Below are 22,023 nucleotides of genomic sequence, written 5' to 3' on the forward strand. Positions count from 1 at the left end.
TTGCTTTGTGAACAGTAACATTAAGTATACAAAAAGAAGGCAGCTTTTACCTTGTGTGTGTTTCATTAATATAGATGACATTTCGAAGGCCCAAAGAAGGGATACTAGCATTAAAGAGCTTGTCCTGAAAGTTAAGAGAGAAACATGTCTTCCATTTCCAGTCATGGCTTCATAAGGACTGCAGAGTTTATATATTATGGTGCCTTTCTTTAAAACAAGGACACGGAACACAAACAAACTGTGACAAGGCAGAATCTGAATTGAAACAATTAGATGCCAGCTACTGTGAATGTTATTACATGGAAAGTGTGCTTCAATTAGTTACGAATATAATCTAATTTACCCGGCTTTGAGGAGTGCATACGTAGCAACAGCGCCCCACAAAGGGCCGATTCCGGCCGAGTAGGGTCTCTTTCCATTTCAGAGTGGCTGATCGGAAGACAGTAGGCCTAGAATTGCACTCTCCCTAGAAAACAGTAAAATACAGTAAGTGAAGATAGCACATTAAAGTCCATACACTCTTTCCTATATATGAAACAGAGAACGCAGAACCCTTTAAAAGATACACTGACTTCAACACAGATTCCTGTGCAAGCATAATCCTATTGCTGAAACAGATCAGACTCTAAGTCTTGACCTAGCCAAAGTTTATTACCCAATTACATGACTAAAGGTTAATCTTTTAATAACAAGATGTGATCCAAGGCCAAACCTTCCATGCCTATAAAATCCCAAAATTCCAACCACTGTACAAGATGTATAGATACACTTGTAAAATGCCAAATGTTACAACCCTATTGCACATTAAATAAGCTCCATTTGCACAGCATTGCATGATGACAAAATGGAAAGTATAAGATTAAAAGTGAATTGTAAAATTCGAAGATTGCTGTTAATTTTGTGCTTAAATATTCCATTTACTATATCTATCAATTTATCTTCCTGGTGCTTGCTTGGGTGTTTTGTTTTGTTTTGTTAAGATCGCATGTAGGATTTGCAGGGGAGAAGTTACCACATATGGTAATTTTTAAAAAACATATAGTGTGATGGGGAAATGCATAAAAACAAACAAGCGCTCCAATCCTATGTACACTTGCTTGGGAGTCCCATGACAATCCCATGGGCTTATTTCTGAGTACACATGCCCAGGGCTGGCCTCTAAATACAGCAAGAATTACAAGTAATAGAGGGACACAAAAAAGACTAGATCTAAATTGAAGAGGTTAGAGCAGATACAAAAGTCAGAAAGCCAAATTAAAGGTAAAGCTTAACCAGAAAAAAGTAATCATTCTACACTTTCATTAGTAGCATTTGACTAATATTCACCCAGATTTATTAAAATAAACAAAGTGAAGACCCGCTAACAACCCTACTCGTTTCTTAGCTTTTCTTACTACGATTTCACCAGGGACAGTTTGCAACACTAAACAAACTTTTAGCTCATCTTTCCAGCCTTCTCTTTTATTGCTCTGACCATCTCTCCAAATCTCTGAGTTTCAGGTTCAAGCTTCTCCTCAACCATCAATAGTACATAATAGGTATTTTTCCTACCCTACAATTCTCATCATCTCCTTCATTTCATGAGTATCTTTATGCTCCACCCAGACATATCTATTCACTACTCCTCATGCCTATTTCAAGTCCAGAGCATGCATTTTCAGATTTTTTAAAATCTGCATTAGATCACCCAGAAATCCCCCATATCTATTACAGTACATCTTATTTAGACCACAAAGTCATTAGTCATGGTATAAACCCATCTCTTTATGCATTATTTTAAACTCTTGATTTTTTTGCATTTCATATTTAACAGTTACAAATAGAGTATCTTTTATGTTTCAAGCAGAGATTATCACAGCAGAGATTATCACCAGCAGAAAAACTTACAACCCTTCCTCATAAATGTACTGAGGTGCATTCCTAATTTTCTGAAATAAGCAGAAGTGTAAGCTGATTTTCTTAACACTGGGAGAATAATTCTACACTTAAGCAACAAGGTGCTTATGAAAAAACTGAAAGCTATATCATACATACCCATTCTTCACTGGAGTGTTTACATCTAATCACAGTGCATTCTGCCAAGGAAGAATAGGAAACATCTATTGCTCCAAGTGACAAAGCAGCGTCATCCATGACACAGAACTTATATTCAATATCATGAGCTAGAAAAGAAAAGAGTCAGTGTTAAAGAAAACAACTATGCGGCATGCCTGAGAAATCTTTCTTATAAGTGACATCGTATGTTCCTCTTTCCAAATATCACTTGCTTCTTCTCTTTGTTCCCTGAAGCTACAATCCCATGTACACACTCTGATATTCACTTCCAAGTAAACATGTTCACCATGAGGCTTTGTGGTCAAAATATAAACTTGTTCCCTTTCAGTAGCCCAATCTCATTTTGGAAGTCACATTTGGTCTTCACATCTGCTCCATTCACATATGAAGAGGGGAGTGCAAATTACTACAAGGGAAGTGAGCATGAGTGAGCAGAACTGAAAACCCACACCCTTCTCTAACCTGCATCCCTGCTGCCATATCCCACACTTTGGAACCCCCTGCCTATTGGCATCAGGTGAGCGCCTTCACTTTTTGTCACTTGCTAAAAACATTTTTCTTTAGGCAAGCCTATCCAGATATGTGAGACACGGGCGGCGCTGTGGTCTAAACCACTGAGCCTAGGGCTTGCCGATCAAAAGGTCGGCAGTTCGAATCCCCATGACGGGGGTGAGCTCCCATTGTTTGGTTCCAGCTCCTGCCAACCTAACAGTTCAAAAGCACGTCAAAGTCAAGTAGATAAATAGGTACCACTCTGGCGGGAAGGTAAACGGCATTTCCGTGCGCTGCTCTGGTTCAGCCAGAAGGACTTTAGTCATGCTGGCCACATGACCCGGAAAAACTGTCTGCAGACAAATGCTGTATCCCTCGGCCTGTAAAGCGAGATGAGCGCCACAACCCCAGAGTCATCTGTGCCTGGACTTAACTGTCAGGGGTCCTTTAATTTTTATCCAGACATATACAAACTGTCATGTGTTGTTAACATGATTTCAGCTTAATGCTGATTATAAATATTTTTAATATTTTTTAACAAGGGGGTTACTTATTTTGTTGTTTCATTCTTTTTTCAAACTGCTTTCATGTTTCATTACAAACAAGTGGTATATAAATGTTGATATAAAACTAAATAACAATTGCCATAGAAACTAGGATACAAAGAGGAAATCTCAAGACTCAAGAAGCATGCCATTTTAGTATGCCAACACTGATGCTGCATAAACATTCATAATGCCATATATTATTCTGCAAAAAGCAAACTAGTGAACATGTTGATTCCCATGATCCAAGGGTGTATAATTTCAAACTGTTTAATTTCAATTCCTTTCCTAATGATCCCTAGCATCGAACTTGCTTTTTTCACAGCTACCGCAGCCTGTTAATTAGTATGGAAAAAGGTATGCTAGAACTCACCAACAGCAATTATCATCATCATTAGGAACATGATGCTCCATGGCCAATGAAAAAGAGATCTAAGGCCTTTTCCAGGCTCACCTGGAACTAAGTCACACTGAACCCATTAGGATTTATTCCCAAGTAAACAAGGATAGGGACTGAGTGCACATTAATTGAAAAAGGGGAAATTCACATGATCTCTAGAGAAACAAAAGGTTCCTCTTTCAGACCCTGCTCTTTGAGTAGCTTATAAATTATGGACAGTTAAAACCAGGTACTTTAGTCTAATTTGAAGAAGCATCGTGTAAGGATACACAGCAGGGTCAAAAGCTCTGCTATAAATAAAGCACAACTGCCAGACGGTAGTATCAGGTGTTGAATATCTCTGAGTGGCAGAAGGCTACTGCCAAGGGATTTCACTCAAGCTATGTAATCACCAGGGGAACGGCACCCATCTAAGCCAAGTTGGCAAGATGGCTGAAAGGACTTTCACACAGGGTTAGTTAAGTACACCAGTGACGGACAACTGCAGGGTCAAAAGAAAAGGGGAGAAGGAGAAGCAGCCCATATTAAAAAGGAAATTGGCTTTCCTTCCAGCATCTACTCTGAACTCAAGTCCAAATGCACTAAGCTGGTTCTCACAGCTGAAAGAACGTCTTTCATCCACTTTTTGTTTCCGTCCACTTTTATGTTTGGTACAAAAGGCACCAACATAAAAACACAGAGATGCATTGGCGCAAATGGGCCTCAAGCAGCCAGGCTTTTGCAAGAACCACTCTCCCCACACCACACCACACCACACCACACACGTTGCTAGTAACAAAAGCAACACACACATTTTTGCTAGAAGCCCATAACTCATAACTTTTGAACATCCTAAAGAGCTCAGCTATGACTTACAGAGGACACATTTTACAATGGCACTACCATGCTCGCTTCTAGTACTCTTGCTTCCTTCCTCCCACAGCTCTTAGGCTGGCCAGAAAGAGGTCCAGCTCCATATTCCAACCCCCTCCTCCCGGTGCTGAATCACTGGGCGCAGCTCATCTGCACATGGGTCCATGCATGCATGTTGCTGCTGCTGGCCCTTGCCACCTGTCCCTTATTTCAAGGCACTGTCCCTTCCGTGGACGCAGGGCTCCTTTCCTTCCAAGTTCATAAGCAATGCAATTCGTTACGTTCCTTGCTGTGCTGTCACCGGCTTGGGGCGCGCAGCACAGAGAGTGGCAGGAGGCGATGCTGCCCCGTTGCCCTTCTCCTGCCCCGAGCCACAAGCCACCGAAACCGCGACCTCGCCCCCCACACCCCCCGGCCAGCATCCCCGGCCGAGGCAGCACTGCGTTGGTCCAAGCCTCCCGCGCGCGCCTCCCCTCTTCCTCCTCCTCCCGCAGCGCCAGGCTCGCCTTACCAGCAGCGCCTTCAACACGTTGCCTTCAACCCGCTGCTTCCAGGCTCAGCGCCGCCCGCCGGGGCACCTTGGGCAGCCGCGCCGTCTGCGGGGGGGACCCGTCCTTGCCGGCGGCACCCAGGGCTGCCTAATCGGGCCGCTGGCGCAGGCTCGCCTGCACTTGTTCTGGCGGACTGCCCGGCTGGACTGGCTGCCTCGCTAAAGCGGCCCCGGCAGGGGAGGGCGGGATGCTGACGCGATTTCCGGAGCGCCCGTTGCCATGGCGCCGGGGACACGCCGACCCGCCTCTCCCGGGCCGGGCTCGCGGGGAGGCGGCAGAGGCGCCTGGCTGATCGTGGAAGCTTGGGGGGGAATCGTGGCCTGCTATTTTTAGAAGGGGGCGGCGGTGGTGAGGAGATCAAGCAGGAAAGAGGGGATCGTAGAGTTGGAAGGATCCCAAGGTTAATCTAGTCCAGTGTTTCCCAACCTTCCGACCTTGTTTCCTTCCTGTGCCCCCCATGGATGGCAGCTGCCCCCCAAATAAGTAAAAATCAATACAAAACTGATGTTCTGCCCTCCTAACAAAAACCTACCCCCTAACAAAAATATTGCCAGCTGGTAGGCATCCCTCTTACTCGCTTGATGGGTAGCCTGCCCATCAGGATTTTTTTAATTTAAAAAATGTTGATTTCCCCCCCTTCGCTTCTTATTTTCTTCTGTGGTCCCCTAGCCTCGTGTTATCTCTTCCCCCCGCCCCCCATTTACACGATTTTCACCTGGGGCCACCGCAGGGAGCCATATGCCGCCCCCCCCTTTGGGAAACGCTGGTCTAGTCCAACCCCCTGCAATGGAGGAATAACAATCCCTCCTCCCATCCCCTGCCGTGCAAGAAAGATGGGGATGTGAAATGGGGGCAGGTCTCTCTCTCTCTCCCCCCCCCCTGCAGCTTTGAAGTAGGCAACTTCCCCTGCAGACTCACTCCTCTGAGCTCTGCATCACGGATGGGGTGTAGCACAGAGCCTGCTTTGCATGACAACCTAAGGCGAGCCTGCTGGGTCACGCCATGGCCCCATGCTAGACTGCATGCTGTTCTCACAGTGCCCAACCAGATGCCTGTAGGAAGCCCGCAAACAGGACCCGGGCACAAAAGCACTCTTCCCCACCTTCTGGTTTGCAGACATTGGTATTCAAAAGCACTGTTGCCTCCTTGTTTTATCACCCTTTCTGGGCACTGTAATAAGGAAGATGGGGTCCATAGTGATGCTTACAGATAAATACAAACAACAGCCGCTGCCTAGTCAGTCTCCCTCTCGCGGCAGTGCTTACGGGGATGCAAAGAGCAGCTGCTCAACTTTTCAGTCATCTACACTCTCCCTCTAGGTGGTAGGGATTCAGAAGGAGGAAGAGGCAGAAGCAGTGACTAAGCCTTCAAGAAGCAGCATGCCCTCCTTGCTTGCTTCCTCACTCTGGATAGGCCTGTTGGCCCCAATGCTTCCTGCAGAATCAGCCAAAGCCGGAGGAAAGGCAAGCAGGCAGAGAGAGGGTGTGAGCAATAGGAGCCAGGAACTACGCTCCGCCTCAGCACCAGATTTAGGGTGGTGTGAGTGGTTCCCCCGCCCAGGGTGCCAAGCCAAAGAGACACAAAATTCAGATGATCCATAACTGAGAATATCCATTTGAGGGTGCACAGTGTGCCATATTCCGAAAGGGTTACCAAAGTCCTCTCCTGTCTGCCTCCACAGTCAGAGGCAGCAATGATTCTGAATACCAATTTCTGGAAGCCACAGAAGGGGAGAGTGCTCTTGCCCTCAAGTCCTACTTGCAAGATTCACATAGAAACTTGTGGACAGCTATCACTTTGCTCAGTCCCTTGCTGCTGCTGAAAGAAAGTTGTGTGGAGACAGCAGCTGCTCTAATGGCCTACTGACAACAGCAGGGGTCAGCAAACTTTTTCAGCCATGGGCCAGTCCATTGTCCCTCAGATCTTGTGGGGGGCTGGACTATATTTTGAAAAAATAAATGAACGAATTCCTGTGCCCCACAAATAACCCAGAGATGCATTTTAACTAAAAGGACACATTCTACTAATGTAAAAACACGCTGATTCCCAGACCATCCACGGGCCGGATTTGGAAGGCAATTGGGCCTGTTCTGGCCCTTGGGCCTTAGTTTGCCTACCAATGGACAACAGTCTGGGTTACCGACACCTACCAGGCCCCCACTGTCCTTCCATCATTGTTTCCAGCTACTAGCCACCACCACTATAATTTCCATGCATTACAATCACTTCATGTGTCTTGGCAGTTTTGTGACCAAGTCTCCCAGCATCTCTTATCTCTTCTAAAAGGAGCTATAGAATGCCCCGTTTTGATTAGAGCCATGTCACTGTGGATAGGTAAAAGCTTAGCCCCTAACCATTTCCATGACTTAAACTGCTTCCCTGAGTCTTCTGTGAGCTGAAAAATGGGGAAAGCACAGATACAACATGGATTCCTGTGTAAATGGTTGATTTGTCTTGACAGTGATTTGTCATTGTGTTAAGTGTCAGCCTACTTTACTCAAGGCACACTTTTCTACATGTCTAGCATATCCATGCAGGAAAACAACATGCAGACAACGGCTAGCCAATGTTGTTGGACAACAGCTCCCATCGTCGTCCCTGACCATAGGGCATGATGGGCGGGACTGATGGGAATTGTAGTCCAACAACCTCTGGAGGGCACTGTGTGGGTGGTACCCCCAAGATGGCTCATCATCTCATGAGACATCATATACATTTTTTCATGCTTTTTTCATACATAAAAGCATGGTATCCAAAGGGTACAAGATAGCCTTTACTGTGAGTGTCAGAGGAATGTTACTGCAGAGGATGCAATATGTGTTTGTGGAGATAGCGTTGTTTCTTATAACAAATTCTACTGGGGAGTTACTCAAGCACAAATTGAACATTGAGTTAGCTACATTATCTTTTTCTTCATTTTTTCACACTCTTATCAACAAAGTTACTGAGCAAACAACATAAAACTGTATGTGCCCTTGGAAAAAATCTCAGGAGCAAAGTGATCCTAAAAATAATATGTGTGCCTAAAAATCATAGGACCAGTACCTAAGTATTTAATATTTAAGTAAGCATGCTCAGGATATTCCCCCCTCCCAATCTGCCTCGTTTTAAGAAATCAGCTTACACATTAAAAGTTATTAAAATACAATATGAAGATAATGATAATATTTACAATTACATTTTACTGGCAGAATAATTGCAGTTTAATGGCTGAACAAATTTCAACTCAATATATTCAGCTGCCAAATGCCTATACTATTTCAATTATATTTTTCATAAGTTTCTAAATGAAACTTTGCCCAATGGCACCTGTACTGGTGATCCAACTCTGGGTATCCCAGACTTGGGGTGTGTGTGTTAATTTTTATAGAACTGTATGCACAAATAACAAGTAAACCATGCTGTGATTTCATGTTTACATAAATGCTGGGTTAATGCTGCACCCAAATCATCCAGTAATACATGCTTAGGACAAATCCACATTTGTACAAAAGCAAGGAAAGTCATCCATTTGAAGAGATGTCAAAGGATCACATGACCTAGATTTGACTGAAGTCAGGTTTAAAGATAAAGGATCATAGGAAGGGCAAGCAGTGATCTTCAAGTTGCCCATCAACAGTGAACACCTGGACAATAGCAAAGTACAGTACATAGATCACTTGGCCACAGTCTACTGACATTTACTTGTAAATTTGCATCTCTGCATATAAATTTGCACACAAACATTTTGGGCAAATCCGCACCCTCTTTGGCAGTATTAAAGCAGCCACTCTTTCTATAACTGAAACAACAATATATTCTCCCTGTTTTCCACTGCCTGCTCTTCTGTCCCCTATTTCAAACTAAATTGTAAGCTACTTGGAGCAAGGATCTCTTTTCTGCTCTGTAAAGCAAATTGGTGGCACTATATAAGTGACAAATAATTAAAGGCAGGGACATGATAAGTTATCCTGCCATCGTTAAGAATCATGAATGTAAGTTTAAAATGATGCTTTCATGACAGACAACCCCGGGACCGGGGGGAGGGGATGCTGGAAGAAGATTGGATTGTTTTTATTCTATTGTACTTTTTGTATTATTATTAATAGAAATGTTTTATGAATGTTGGGAAAATGTTGAAATGAAATTACTTGGCTCTTGTTAAAATGTTTAAAGAATTAGTCAAAAAGGTAATGGTTATGAGATGTTGGTAAAAAAGATTTAAGTTTTAAGCTCTAAGGTCGTTTTTATAAGATAAAATGAGAATAGAGTAAGGTAACATAATGATAAAATATTATGAGTTATGGAAAGGATTTGCTGCGATAATTATTAATCAAGATACAAGAGATGGGAGGAGGAGGAAGTCATGGAAAGAAGGTAATGGAATTTGGAGAATTTGATAAGGATGGTTTTATTTTTTCTTCTTTTTTTCCCCTCATGATTTTGCTTTTTTGTTCTTTTTTGTAATTTTGTCTTTTTTGTGTGTGTATTTTTTAAAAAAATCTTTTGTTTCAATAAATACCATTTTAAAAATAAAAATAAAATGATGCTTTTATTTCCCTGATGTGCCTGTGTGTGCACATGTGAACACACCCACCAACTGTATTTTAACTGGCAGTAGCTTTCATTTGGGAGGATTAGATTAGATAGCAGATTTTGATAACAATGCCAGTTAAGGATATAAAAATATTATTTTCTGTATAATATTCTACATTCAGCAATGTTCTAGTCTGTGAATTAATTTTTAATGTTTTCCTCTCTGGGGCGATGGTGTTCTTGTTATTGTTTTCCTTTTTGGCAGCTTTATTCATGGGAGAATAAATTTCCTTTGAAGTGAATGGTTGCCAGCAATGGTGTACTTACAAAAGATGAAATCCATTAAAAGCTTTGGACAAGAAATCCCTCCGTGTATGTAAAAAGGTCTCCATTTTGTATTCAGAGCGTGTGTGTGTGTGCGCGCGCGCACGTGTGCAATGTTGCTATGGAGTTGAGGAAATGAGAATAGTTTTAGAATGTGCCTAAAGGCATTGGCTTCTAGGACTGCATGATTTCTTTAAAAAAGAAGAATCAGAAAACATAGTCTTTTGATGCTACTTAAAGCTGTATTCTGTTTTTATTGAAGTGATTTAGATTTTTGACATTAGCCGTGGTAGAAGCTATCTTAAAGAATGTCATTTCCCCCTTCACCTGTCTTTTAAATTGAATATGTTTTCAGTGTTCAGTTGGTATACATGTATTTTGAGTTTTGTAGAAAAAATGCAATCTTTTCTGTGGTCATGTGGCCATGTGTTTGTGTGGTGACAGGCTATATATAAGAGCTAATGTAAGCATAAAATTGCATCTGATCTGTCTCTTGCAGATACCGTAAATGATTGCACCTAATATCTGCCACCTACTCTGTTTCTAGCAATTTCCACATAACTACTTTCACAAGAAAAAACAAAGACACATTTACAGAAGAATACTGTATGTTTGTTTGTTTGTTTGTTTGTTTGTTTGTTTGTTTGTTTGTTTTAAAAAATGAAAGTTAAAAGAAACTTTTAAGCTAAGGCACTGTTCAGAAACCAAAAATGCTACAGAGAAGGCAAGTGAAGGAAGGAGTCAAATCCACAAAGGATCTTTTGTTTCCTTTGACCAAGTTTGCCCTCCCAAGAATACAAACAATCTGGTCTATTTGGCAGTAGAAAGCTCCAATAGCAATGTTATTGCATTTTGTATATATTACATTAGGGACATTTGCAGATTTAGAGAGCTAGTCTATTGCCTGATAAGGCTTCATGACAGTAGTTGTTCAGCTGTCTGTTGTAACCTCTTAGATAAATTATTTCCTTTCTACTTGAAAAGAAATAGAACATTTATGAAGCCCATATTCATTTTGTCATGGTTTAGAGGTGGAAGAAGTCCAAACATTATCTCAGCTCAATAATGATGGGAACAGAGAGCTCATTCAGGTTATGTTCTAAATGCTTTTATTTGTTTCTTATTTTGCATTAGCACAAAAGGGATTCAATATTACTGGGTTTTTGGATTTATCAGCTATTCAAACTTGCAATCACAGCATTGTCTGCCTGTTAATTCATTACTACTAAAGCACATTTACAAAGTCCAGGATTGCAGACTTCTCCATAGTTACTGCTGGGAGGTGGTTGCTTGGAATATAGCAGGATTGGCAGGAGATGGGGACTGCACCACCCATTTGAGTTTTTCCAGTATGCTCATCTTCCTTTTTTCAAAAAATGATGTTTTCTAACTGACAGAAACACTTGGAAAACACCAAATGTTTTTCAAGACAAGCCCAGAAGGGATCCATGCATCGTTAACTCCAAGTCAAACTCAGAAGTATGCAAAGCATTTTGGATTTCCACATACCCAAACTCAGCTTTGTTGACAGATGAAACTTCATGGCATAGCCTACATAGATAGCTGGAATTGTGGAGAGCTCATTCCAATCGACAGGGAAGTAATCAAACACACCTTATAACTACTTCCTGCCTCCAGTCAATGATACAAAGACTGCAATTTCCCAGCTCTGGATTGTGACCAAGACATAGTCATGGATTTGGAATCAGAGTACACACAGCCCTAAAGAAACTGAAGCCTTATCTGAGACAAGAGCTTTGTTTTAATTTTTTAAAAATATATTTCTACGCTACTTTTCCAGGTAAATTGGGCAAATGGTGGGTCTCATTATTGAAGGACAACCCACCCCAATTGAAGAAGAAGAAGAAGAAGAAGAAGAAGAAGAAGAAGAAGAAGAAGAATAGTAGTAGTAGTAGTAGTAGTAGTAGTAGTTTGGATTTGATATCCCGCTTTATCACTACCCGTAGGAGTCTCAAAGTGGCTAACATTCTCCTTTCCCTTCCTCCCCCACAACAAACACTCTGTGAGGGGAGTGAGGCTGAGAGACTTCAGAGAAGTGTGACTAGCCCAAGGTCACCCAGCAGCTGCATGTAGAGGAGCGAGGAAGCGAACCCAGTTCACCAGTTTACGAGCCACTGCTGTTAACCACTACACCACACTGGCTCTCACTATTGAATAGTGAATCATCAGAACCTCATACCATTCAATGGCAAAATCATACAGTGATACATGCCACCACACCCAAGTTGGAAACAAGTCCATCAAGAGGAGATAGAATGCCATGATAATGCTAAATCCAAAGTGAGCCAGAACTGGAGGTTGTTATGATTACTGTCAAACTCATGAAGCTTTCCATTCTAGATACTAGATGTTGGAGGGGTTTTGGATGGGCTAGATACTGTAATGCCTTCTGCCTATCCCTGCCCAGCTGTAATCATGGGGGCAACCCAGAAACAGCCACCCAAATGGGAGATGGGCAGAAGCAACCAGTGGCAGCATCCCCAGCAGATATTAGGAACTCTCAAAACAGGGCACTTCAGGGTAGGGCTGGGCTGGGCTCAGATAGGATGTGATTGCAAAGACCCTGATTTGGCTCTCTTTGCTGTGCCAGCATGGGAGCTAGCTCAGTAAAGAGACATTATTCCCTGTCCGACCTTCTGTCCTGGCTGGTACAAATGGCAGCATTGGAGCTGCCCAGAGTAACTGGGACAACCCAGTCAGATGGGTGTGGTACAAGTAATAAATTAGTAGTAGTAGTGGCTAAAAGTCCTGCCACTACCAGTCATTCATCTGGATTGGTAATGATCAGCAAATCCTGCAGTCTCTTGCATAGATGATATATGAAATGTGTTGATGCACTTCATGTATTTGTTGTTTAGTCGTTTAGTTGTGTCCGACTCTTTGTGACCCCATGGACCAGAGCACGCCAGGCACTTCTGTCCTCCACTGCCTCCCGCAGTTTGATCAAACTCATGCTGGTAGCTTCAAAAACACCATCTCATCCTCTGTTGTCCCTTCTCCTTGTGCCCTCCATCTTTCCCAACATCAGGTTCTTTTCCAAGGAGTCTTCTCTTCTCATGAGGTGGCCAAAGTGTTGGAGCCTCAGCTTCAGGATCTGTCCTTCCAGTGAGCACTCAGGGCTGATTTCCTTCAGAATGGATAGGTTTGATCTTCTTGCAGTCCATGGGACTCTCAAGAGTCTCCTCCAGCACCATAATTCAAAAGCATCAATTCTTCGGCGATCAGCCTTCTTTATGGTCCAGCTCTCACTTCCATACATCATTACTGGGAAAACCATAGCTTTTACTATACGGACCTTTGTTGGCAAGGTGATGTCTCTACTTTTTAAGATGCTGTCTAGGTTTGTCATTGCTTTTCTCTTTTTAATTAAAAAAGTTAAAATGGCAACACAGAGGCCACCATTCAGGGAATGGGGACCATTGCATCGAGGGAAGCGAACTAACCACCACCGCCAGTCTGCCATGCCATGCCATAGAACTGCCACTTGCGAAACTTCTGTTCGCTTAGGAAATCTGAGTGAGGGCATCTGCTGTTGGCTGCCTTTCCAACTTTGTCTTCCTGAACAGCGCTTCTCACAGCTGCCACCTTGCTGTAGAAAATGAGAGGCGCACATAAATGAGGAAGCAGGCAAAAGCAACAGTAATGTTGGGAAATACTCAGGTTTGTAACCACAGTGGTACAGCGAGAGCTGGACTTTGCGGCTGATGCCCAGGACCCAACAATCCAGGGGCTGCCTAGATGACCATTTGGAGAACAACAGATACAGTAATTGTGGAGGGGGGAGGATATAGCATGGCAAATAGGCCCTGCATCAGCCCCTGTGCTGGCATGCACACCCCAGGGCATTGGTTATTACAGCATCCTTATGATCCTTTTTTCAAAAACACATTTTATACTTGTGGATTGGTCTGCCAGACATGTACATGGTTACAGATGTTCATTTTATTATTTTTATTTTGAGAATATATTATCCTCTTCCCAGTGCTATTGTTCTAGAAAAAGAGTTGCCGGAACTCACCATAAACACCTCCCTTGTTCTCTTATAATGACAATGGTACCGACCTGAAAGGTGCCAGAACTGAGTTCTGACAGAAAAACGCCCTGCATACACATATAATATATATTGCTATTCTTTGTAACCACCTGAACTAACTAAAATTGCTTTTTACACCCTTCCCTTGCCACTGCTACATCCATGATATAACCTTATACAGCCAATGTTTTCACAGACAATATTGAGTTGAGCTTTATTTTCTATATATTTTCGCTTTTCTGTCACACACAACATTGATGGTGTTTCTCTAAACCAGGCAATAGAATGCATGTGATTATCTCCATGACACTTGGAATGCTTCTGGCACTGATTTCATAGCACTCAATTAATTGCTTTTAATGCTTGTTCAGGCACAGATTTAAATGACACTGGAGGGAACAATCAAATTGATTAATCCTCTGAATCTGCTAAGCTTCTTGAATACATTACTACAGTCATTTCAATTTAGCAAAGGGAAAAAAGAAAATATCTTGGCATTGTTTGGATCTTAACAGCACAAGCAGCTCAAATGTAGATATCTAATTATTAGCTCCACCTATTCATTTTTCTATCCCTTCAAATTTACTAAATTGCATTACCCCATGCTGTTCGTTTCACATTCACCCTGTTAGACTGGATCCCAATTCAACCTTAAATTCAGATTCTCATTTTAGATACTCTTAAATTATGACTCTGAGTCTTTGTTTACAAGAATATGACTTGTGTTTCATTTCAAGTTACAGAAACAAACCCTAAAACATTTTATATCTTGTGTCATATAGGAATTCTAATGGAAAGCATAATTCTTCGTAGCAAATTCATAACAAAAAGAAGGCAGATATAACATCTCTAAATGTTGTGATTCAATCTGAAATCTATGGTTTTCCCAATCATGACTATCATTAAATACGTTTGGTATATGTGTAGGTCAATTTACTTGAATTTCAAAAGGATAAATTTATTTTAAATGGCAATGTCTGTTAGAAAAAAGCTAAAGGGTACAATTAGATTGGTAACATCTCTTTTAAAGCGTGTTTGAAATAAGCAGCAATTTATTAAATAAATCTAAAGTTCTGTCTGAGAATGAAGAACCCATGAAATAAAGACTCTGACTAGTGCATTCCATGTCTACCCAAAAGAAAGCTGTGTTGCTTTCAATGGGACTTGTTCCCAGGTAGGCATATATAGCAGAATCAGGATCCTCAGGCCTGGAGGTCAAGTACAGTCTGCCAAGCCTCTCCATCTACTCTTCCCAGGTCTTACCCCAACCTCGGCCGCACGTTGCTGCTACTAAGTGGCCCTGCTCCATTATCTCCTTGAGTGCTTTTACATTTCTGGATTGTATCATTGAACTGTAGTAATGCCTCTGGTTTACTTGGATGGATGGCGGATGGAAATATATTTGTATGTGGAAACCTCTGGCTTTTGTGTGGCTGGAATGTAGCCTCCTGTACAAAGGTAAGAATCACACCTGTTGCTCCACCCACTTCCGCCTCTGGCTCTGCTCATCACAGGAGGGAAGCCCCTGGCAAGTTATTCATGAGAAGTGGTCTTCAAGCTGAAAAAAAAGGTTTCCCAGCCTTGGTGTATAGGTTCACAGTCTAAGTGCTTCCTCTCTCAGAAACAACAACAACAACAACATGAAAATATACCTTTTTTGAAAGGTAAGAGCTACTAAAAAGGGAGGGAAAGGTGCAAAGCAAACAAAACAAACCCTACTTTGTGCAATTTCATGAAAGAAGGTGACCATACAATGAGGAACTGTCCCATTCTAACTGTTATCAACAAGCTGAAAATCTCACACACACACACACACACACACACACACACAAAACCTGGGGCAAGAGAAGGATCATGATTCTAGTGTGCCAATGAAAGTAGAGAGGAATATTCAGTAGAATTTTGTGACTTGGGAAAACTAGACACATTTTTTCTCTCTCATCTGTAGCCATTCTTGGAACGAGTGTGAATATTGATGTTCATATTTCATAGAAAAACTAACAGAAGATGGAAGTTTGTGGAGGCAGAGGAAATGTCATTTCCAAAGCACTGAATAACTATGATACTTAAAATGACTGAGGGAAGCATTATAATGTCTGCTGGATTCTTCTTTATTCTGAATTCCACTTTGTAAGCACGAACAAGTCCACTTGATATTTGGAATTTCGGGAAGTTACTTGTAGACTCCAAGCTGTATTTTCCACCCCTTAAGGGCCGCTGTATCACTCTAGCACAGTGTGGAAAAGTACAGCAGATACACCATAAAGATGGGAAGAGGGGAACCTAACCCACCCCCCATGACACTATCTTCAATTGCTGCTGGTGGTGTTCTCAGCACAGTTTCACACCAACCCCATCTTTCTTCTGCCAGTCCTCAAGTTCATTTTATTTTATTTTATTTAAAAATCTGTAATTTGAGTTTTATTTATTTTACTCTAGGTATAGGCTCCTCACTATTCCACAGATCTCAAAGGAAGAAAAGGGGGGGAACCAAAATACTAGAGGCGGAGGGAAGGCTCCAGAGGGATGCCGGAGAGGGTCCCAGTAGGGAGAGAGGCAGCCCGTCCGCTGGGGAAGGAAATCAGTGTAACACCAGTGGAGAAGGGGGGCAGATGGGGGAATCGGAGAGGAGGCTCCAAGACTCCTTGCCGGAGACCAGCGGAGAGAGTACGGGTACTCTGCTGCCCACACCCTCCCTGCGCAGAAGACTTCCGCACAGGGAGAGTAGGAGGAGACTTGGCGTCAAAGAGCTTCTTTGCTGGAAGAAGTTCAAGAAACGCCCACTGATGGATTCTGCCAGCGACTGAGACAGCCACGTAGCTAGAGGCTGTCCAGACAGAAAGGGTTCCACCAGGTAACCCAGCCAGGAGTGGCGGCAACTTACGGACGAGAAACCCCTGGACCCATTACAGTTACCTGGACGTAGAACGAACTAGAAATGTGATTGTTTTCTTTGATTTGCTAAAAACCAAGCCAAGTCTCCTCCCATCTTCTAGAGTTAGTTAAGTGAAAGAGAGGGCTGTTAGATTACATCAGTTCTGTACCTATGTCAACAGCTCAGCTTAGTCCAGGGGGGTTACAGGCTGGGATTCAATCCTGCCTGAAAGATTACTGTTGACCTCCAGGAAGAGTATGGAAAAAGGGAAGCCACACGCTACAGACTTCTAATGAACTTAAGCTCTTTGTTCTTCTTACTGCTTCTCCCTCAGCGAGCTCCTGAGCTGCTGCTGCCTCCCAGTGTTGAGCAGAAGGACCTTATAAAGACAACTAGGCTGCCCTTGTGAAAGAGTAACTTCCTTGGGATTTGTGCCCATTTTGCTGGCACAACCTGCTTTTCCAGGAAAGGCTAATCAATTTTGGGTGTGGTTTGGATGCACTACGGCTGTCGGATGGGGAGGAGGAGGAGACCTGCCTTGCACATAGTACTGTGTCCTGTTCTGATTCCCTAATAAATCTGACCTCTAATCTATTCCTGAGTCCAAAGCATATCCAGCTACATTGGTTGTCATGCCTCCTAACATGTGCTGATCTTATAAGTTTCTAATAAAAGTTATATTGTAACAGGAGCAGCCAGGGGACCTGGGAAAGCTGAAAAATCTCTTTTAATTATGTTGAGATAATCCCGATTTGCCTATTTAGAGCCCATTCTCACAGAGGGGGGTAACATTTCTTTTCCTATTATGGATTAGGGTTAGTTATGTTTTGTTTTTTTTAAGGTTGTTCCAGTTCCCTTGACATATGCTTGATCATCCCATATATCAGAAATGACTTTTTCCCAGAATGGCACTCCCAGCATGGGCTACCCAGTATATTCAAAGACTTTCTGGGTATTAGCGGCAGCTAGACTGGTGACTTTGAGCGACCGCCGAGACCACAAAACACCAGTCTTGAAAGACCTACATTGGCTCCCAGTACGTTTCCGAGCAAAATTCAAAGTGTTGGTGCTGACCTTTAAAGCCCTAAATGGCCTCGGCCCAGTATACCTGAAGGAGCGTCTCTACCCCCATCGTTCTGCCCGAACCCTAAGGTCCAGCGCCAAGGGCCTTCTGGTGGTTCCCTCACTGCGAGAAGCCAAGTTACAGGGAACCAGGCAGAGGGCCTTCTTGGTAGTGGCACCTGCCCTGTGGAACGCCCTCCCACCAGATGTCAAAGAGAAGAACAGCTACCAGACTTTTAGAAGACATCTGAAGGCAGCCCTGTTTAGGGAAGTTTTTTATGACTGGTGTTTTAATGTTTTGTTAATCTTTTGTTGGACGCTGCCCAAAGTGGCTGGGGAAACCCAGCCAGATGGCAGGGTGTAAATAAAAAAGTTGTTGTTGTTGTTGTTGTTAGTGGGCAAGTAAGTGACCATCTTGAAATAGTTCTGCCCTAAACAGGATGACCTTGATGGCAGAAAGTGAGGAGCAATTAAAGAACCTTTTATTGAGGGTGAAAGAGGAGAGTGCAAAATATGGCCTGAAGCTCGGCATAAAAAAAACTAAGATAATGGCCACTGGTCCCATCACGTCCTGGCAAATAGGGGGAAGAAATGGAGGCAGTGAGAGATTTTACTTTCTTGGGCTCCATGATCACTGCAGATGGTGACAGCAGTCACAAAATTAAAAGACGCCTGCTTCTTGGGAGAAAAGCAATGACAATCCTAGACAGCATCTTAAAAAGTAGAGACATCACCTTGCCAACAAAGGTCTGTATAATTAAAGCTATGGTTTTCCCAGTAGTGATGTATGTAAGTGAGAGCTGGACCATAAAGAAGGCTGATCACCAAGGAATTGATGCTTTTGAATTATGGCGCTGGAAGAGACTCTTGAGAGTCCAATGGACTGCAAGAAGATCAAACCTATCCATTCTGAAGGAAATCAGCCCTGAGTGCTCACTAGAAGGACAGATTGTGAAGCTGAGGCTCCAATACGTTGGCCACCTCATGAGAAGAGAAGACTCCCTGGAAAAGACCCTGATGCTGGGAAAGATTGAGGGCACAAGGAGAAGGAGACGACAGAGGATGAGATGGTGGGAAAGTGTTCTTGAAGCTACCAACATGAGTTTGACCAAACTGCAGGAGGCAGTGGAAGACAGAAGTGCCTGGCATTGCTCTGGTCCATGGGATCACAAAGAGTCGGACATGACTAAATGACTAAACAACAACAACAATAAACAGGATGACATCAGGCTCAAGATACGGAATATATCTGTATCATGAAGTTGTATTTGTCAGGTATACCAAACATTGCCACCAGCTAGGTAAAGGTAAAGACCGTTAGGTCCAGTCGTGGCAGACTCTGGGGTTGTGGCGCTCATCTCACTTTATTGGCCGAGGGAGCCGGCGTACAGCTTCCGGGTCATGTGGCCAGCATGACTAAGCCACTTCTGGTGAACCAGAGCAGCACAAGGAAATGCCATTTACCTTCCCACCAGAGCTGTACCTATTTATCTACTTGCACTTTGACATGCTTTCAAACTGCTAGGTGGGCAGGAGCAGGGACCGAACAACGGGAGCTCACCCCGTCGTGGGGATTTGAACCGCTGACCTTCTGATCGGCAAGTCCTAGGCTCAATGATTTAGACCACAGCACCACCCGCGTCCTTGCCACCAGCTAGCTCCATCTTAATGCTCAGACACTTATGAGTGGTTTCATTCCTGCTATACTTTCTCTGCATTTTTCTCTTTCTTCCACCAGTGAAAAAGATTCCCCCTCCTTTTTTTTAGTAAAGGAGAAAAGAAGGGAAAATGGGTCCTTTGTGCCATTCATTAGTCTGTCAGATTGCCTAAGATTGGCAGTCAGCCCTTGTATCAAAGCCATTGTTCTTGGTGTATTTTGTTGCTGGACATGGTCCCAGTAGCACTGGAAGGCTGCCACAGATATGGCAATGGCAGCAGCTTCATAACAGCCTCTCTTTATTCTGGCAACTCAAAGCCAGCCAAATTGTCCCTGTTCCATGGCTTTTAAGTAAAGAAATGCTGTGCCATGTTCTATGGGAATGAGAATACAAGACCACAGTACAGAGCATAACTGAAAATACTAAGAGCCAGCCACTTGGTTTGTGTAGATTTTTTTTTTGGGGGGGACGACACAACAACAACAACTGCATTGCCAGGACAAAATTGGAATATGGCATCACCCTGGAAGATCAGATCTCTTCCCTAAGATATGAGAAGAAATAACTATAAGATGAAAAAGACACTGAGCATGTGCAAAGTACAAAGTACATTTCCTCCTCACCTGTGAGTAACCAGAACCAGCCTTCGTGTACATCTGGGATAAGTGGGAAAGACTCATTTGTTGACCCACATCAGACAACCTTTTTCACCTGATCGCCATTTAGTGAAGTGGTAATCATAAGCCAGGCATGTCCAAAGTTTGTTTTGAGAGCCTAAATCGCCCCGTCAGTCAGTTTAATCTGGCCCCTGTGGCAGTTAATTTCCTGGGGTAAAATCCTAAAAAATACCTCAACAACTTCAATCTTAAGGAAAGCTCAACAATCTTCACTTCATCAAAATTGGCCCTCTTTGAAAAAAAGTTTTGACACCATTGTGACATAAGCCATTCGCTGTCCTCTTCTGCTCTGAAAAGAACTATGCATATTAATAAACAAACAGATAAGCAATGATGGGGCCACCTAGTGGAAACTGCTTGAAACAATGTGCACACTGCAGTTCATATTATAGTATTATAGGTAGACCCACATTGCAGCCCACTGCCCATTTAACTGCTTCAGCAATCTGCAACTCTGTCTTGGTTTCTGCACAATATAAACAGAGCTTCAAAACAACTAGAAAAACATAGTGTAAAGTCATTAGAAGAACACTGTAAGATATTTTGTTGCTAGATTGTTCCAACACGAGTGTGTTTTCTGTAAGAAGAGCTGTTTTCTTACTGTAAAACACTGATTATATTATCTCGCAAAGTGCCACTTTTTGCATGAACAGGTCTCCGCCTTACAACAGGTGAACAGCAAACATTCTAAGTAACAGCCGAGACAACAAGGAGAAATTGAAAAGCTATTTCTTAAACAGCATTTTGAAGCGAAGATCACAAGAAGCCATTTATTCGCTTTTTGTAGATCATTCTAGAGATACTCAAATAGTTAAGGTTTTTGCCATCTGCTTAATCTAAAGGGGGCTCTTGGGGTGGGTAATTAGCATCCACAGTATAATTTGCTATTTAGTGAATGCTCTTTTTTTATTTGCCACTACTCAGAGAAATACAAACCTCCCCCGAGCCCTCACCTTTTATCAGTGCAGATATCAAATGTTGTTTCACCTAAGTAAGTTTTGTGCAGTTCTTGTTTCTTATGCAAATAAAAACATCTACAGACAACTCTTCAGTGTAGCAGAAATTGCTCGGATTAGTGCCTTTTGCCTAAGAGGGGATTGTGTACTTAAAAACTACTTACTTGTAATGAAACTTTGGGAATTTTATTTCCTCTGACAATTATAAAATCAAAGTAGTTTATTATCTCAAAGAAAGTGGTGAATTTTGATTTAAAAACTGCTCTGTCAAGATCCTTGGTGAGATTTTAGGCATCTCTTTAAAAAGAAAAATACTTAGACTTACCACAAACATTAGGGGCGATAGCCAACTAAGATACTCAGAGTAGACCCATTTAAACCAATTGACTTAATTTGATTTCTGTGGGTTTACTCTGAAGACTTAGTTGGACATAACTACAGAAGAGTTTCAGATTGTTTTAAAGTCCTTTATAGGTGTGGACCAACCAGGTGCTTATAATATAAAACACACATTTTAATAGCTCAGTTGATAAAACTTGATCTGTGCTAGTTGCAATTTTCTTTAAACACTGCATGAAAAAATATGCACATTTTTGTAAAACCATGTCAGTTGCAATAATCAGATTTCTCTTTAGTCGTTTAAAAATGAGTCATACTTTTGGTAAAGAGTCCTGTATATGACACAACTTGACAGTAAAATACTGAATACTGAAAAACTTGGACCGCTTGTATTGGAAAAGTGAGTGATCTAACCTGTTATCCATCCAACCCTGTTTCCCCACAAGGGCTAATCAAGGCTGAATACGCAGGGGCTCCTTTTACAAGATGGCCTATATAAAGCAAAGATAATGCCAGCTGGTGCTGTTTGAAAGAACACCTTGGGAAAAGCAAATATACCCTCTTTCATTTTAAACAGAGATAATGAACAGCTTGATCTACAACCTTGTTCCAATGCTGTACGTATGATGCTCTAAACATTTTCCTGGACATAATTAGGAGATTGAAAC

At 42.5% G+C, this 22,023-nt stretch overlaps 2 protein-coding genes across 3 annotated transcripts in view; one reads left to right on the top strand and one right to left on the bottom strand.

Moving 5' to 3' along the window:
* Window positions 1-4,735, bottom strand: part of GPAM (glycerol-3-phosphate acyltransferase, mitochondrial) — a 36,247-nt gene extending 31,512 nt beyond the window's left edge. The window contains exons 1-4 of one of the 2 annotated variants that reach the window (XM_082225035.1): window positions 4,348-4,735; window positions 2,035-2,162; window positions 344-466; window positions 51-124 (exon numbers count right to left, since the gene is read on the bottom strand). In XM_082225035.1, coding sequence (XP_082081161.1) covers window positions 51-124; window positions 344-466; window positions 2,035-2,133 — 296 coding nt within the window. In that variant the 5' untranslated portion in view covers window positions 2,134-2,162; window positions 4,348-4,735. Of the gene's footprint in view, window positions 1-50; window positions 125-343; window positions 467-2,034; window positions 2,163-4,347 lie in introns of those variants that run through there. The other variant, XM_082225034.1, reaches the window with a different exon arrangement.
* TECTB (tectorin beta) overlaps window positions 2,342-22,023 on the top strand; it is a 36,094-nt gene continuing 16,412 nt past the window's right edge. The window contains exons 1-2 of the mRNA XM_082225045.1: window positions 2,342-2,572; window positions 21,802-21,972. The gene's annotated coding sequence lies outside the window, so the exon portion shown is untranslated. The remainder of the gene's footprint in view (window positions 2,573-21,801; window positions 21,973-22,023) is intronic.

The sequence above is a fragment of the Podarcis vaucheri genome (assembly GCF_965113315.1).
Source record: "Podarcis vaucheri genome assembly, chromosome: 5".
NCBI classification, from domain to species: domain Eukaryota; kingdom Metazoa; phylum Chordata; class Lepidosauria; order Squamata; family Lacertidae; genus Podarcis; species Podarcis vaucheri.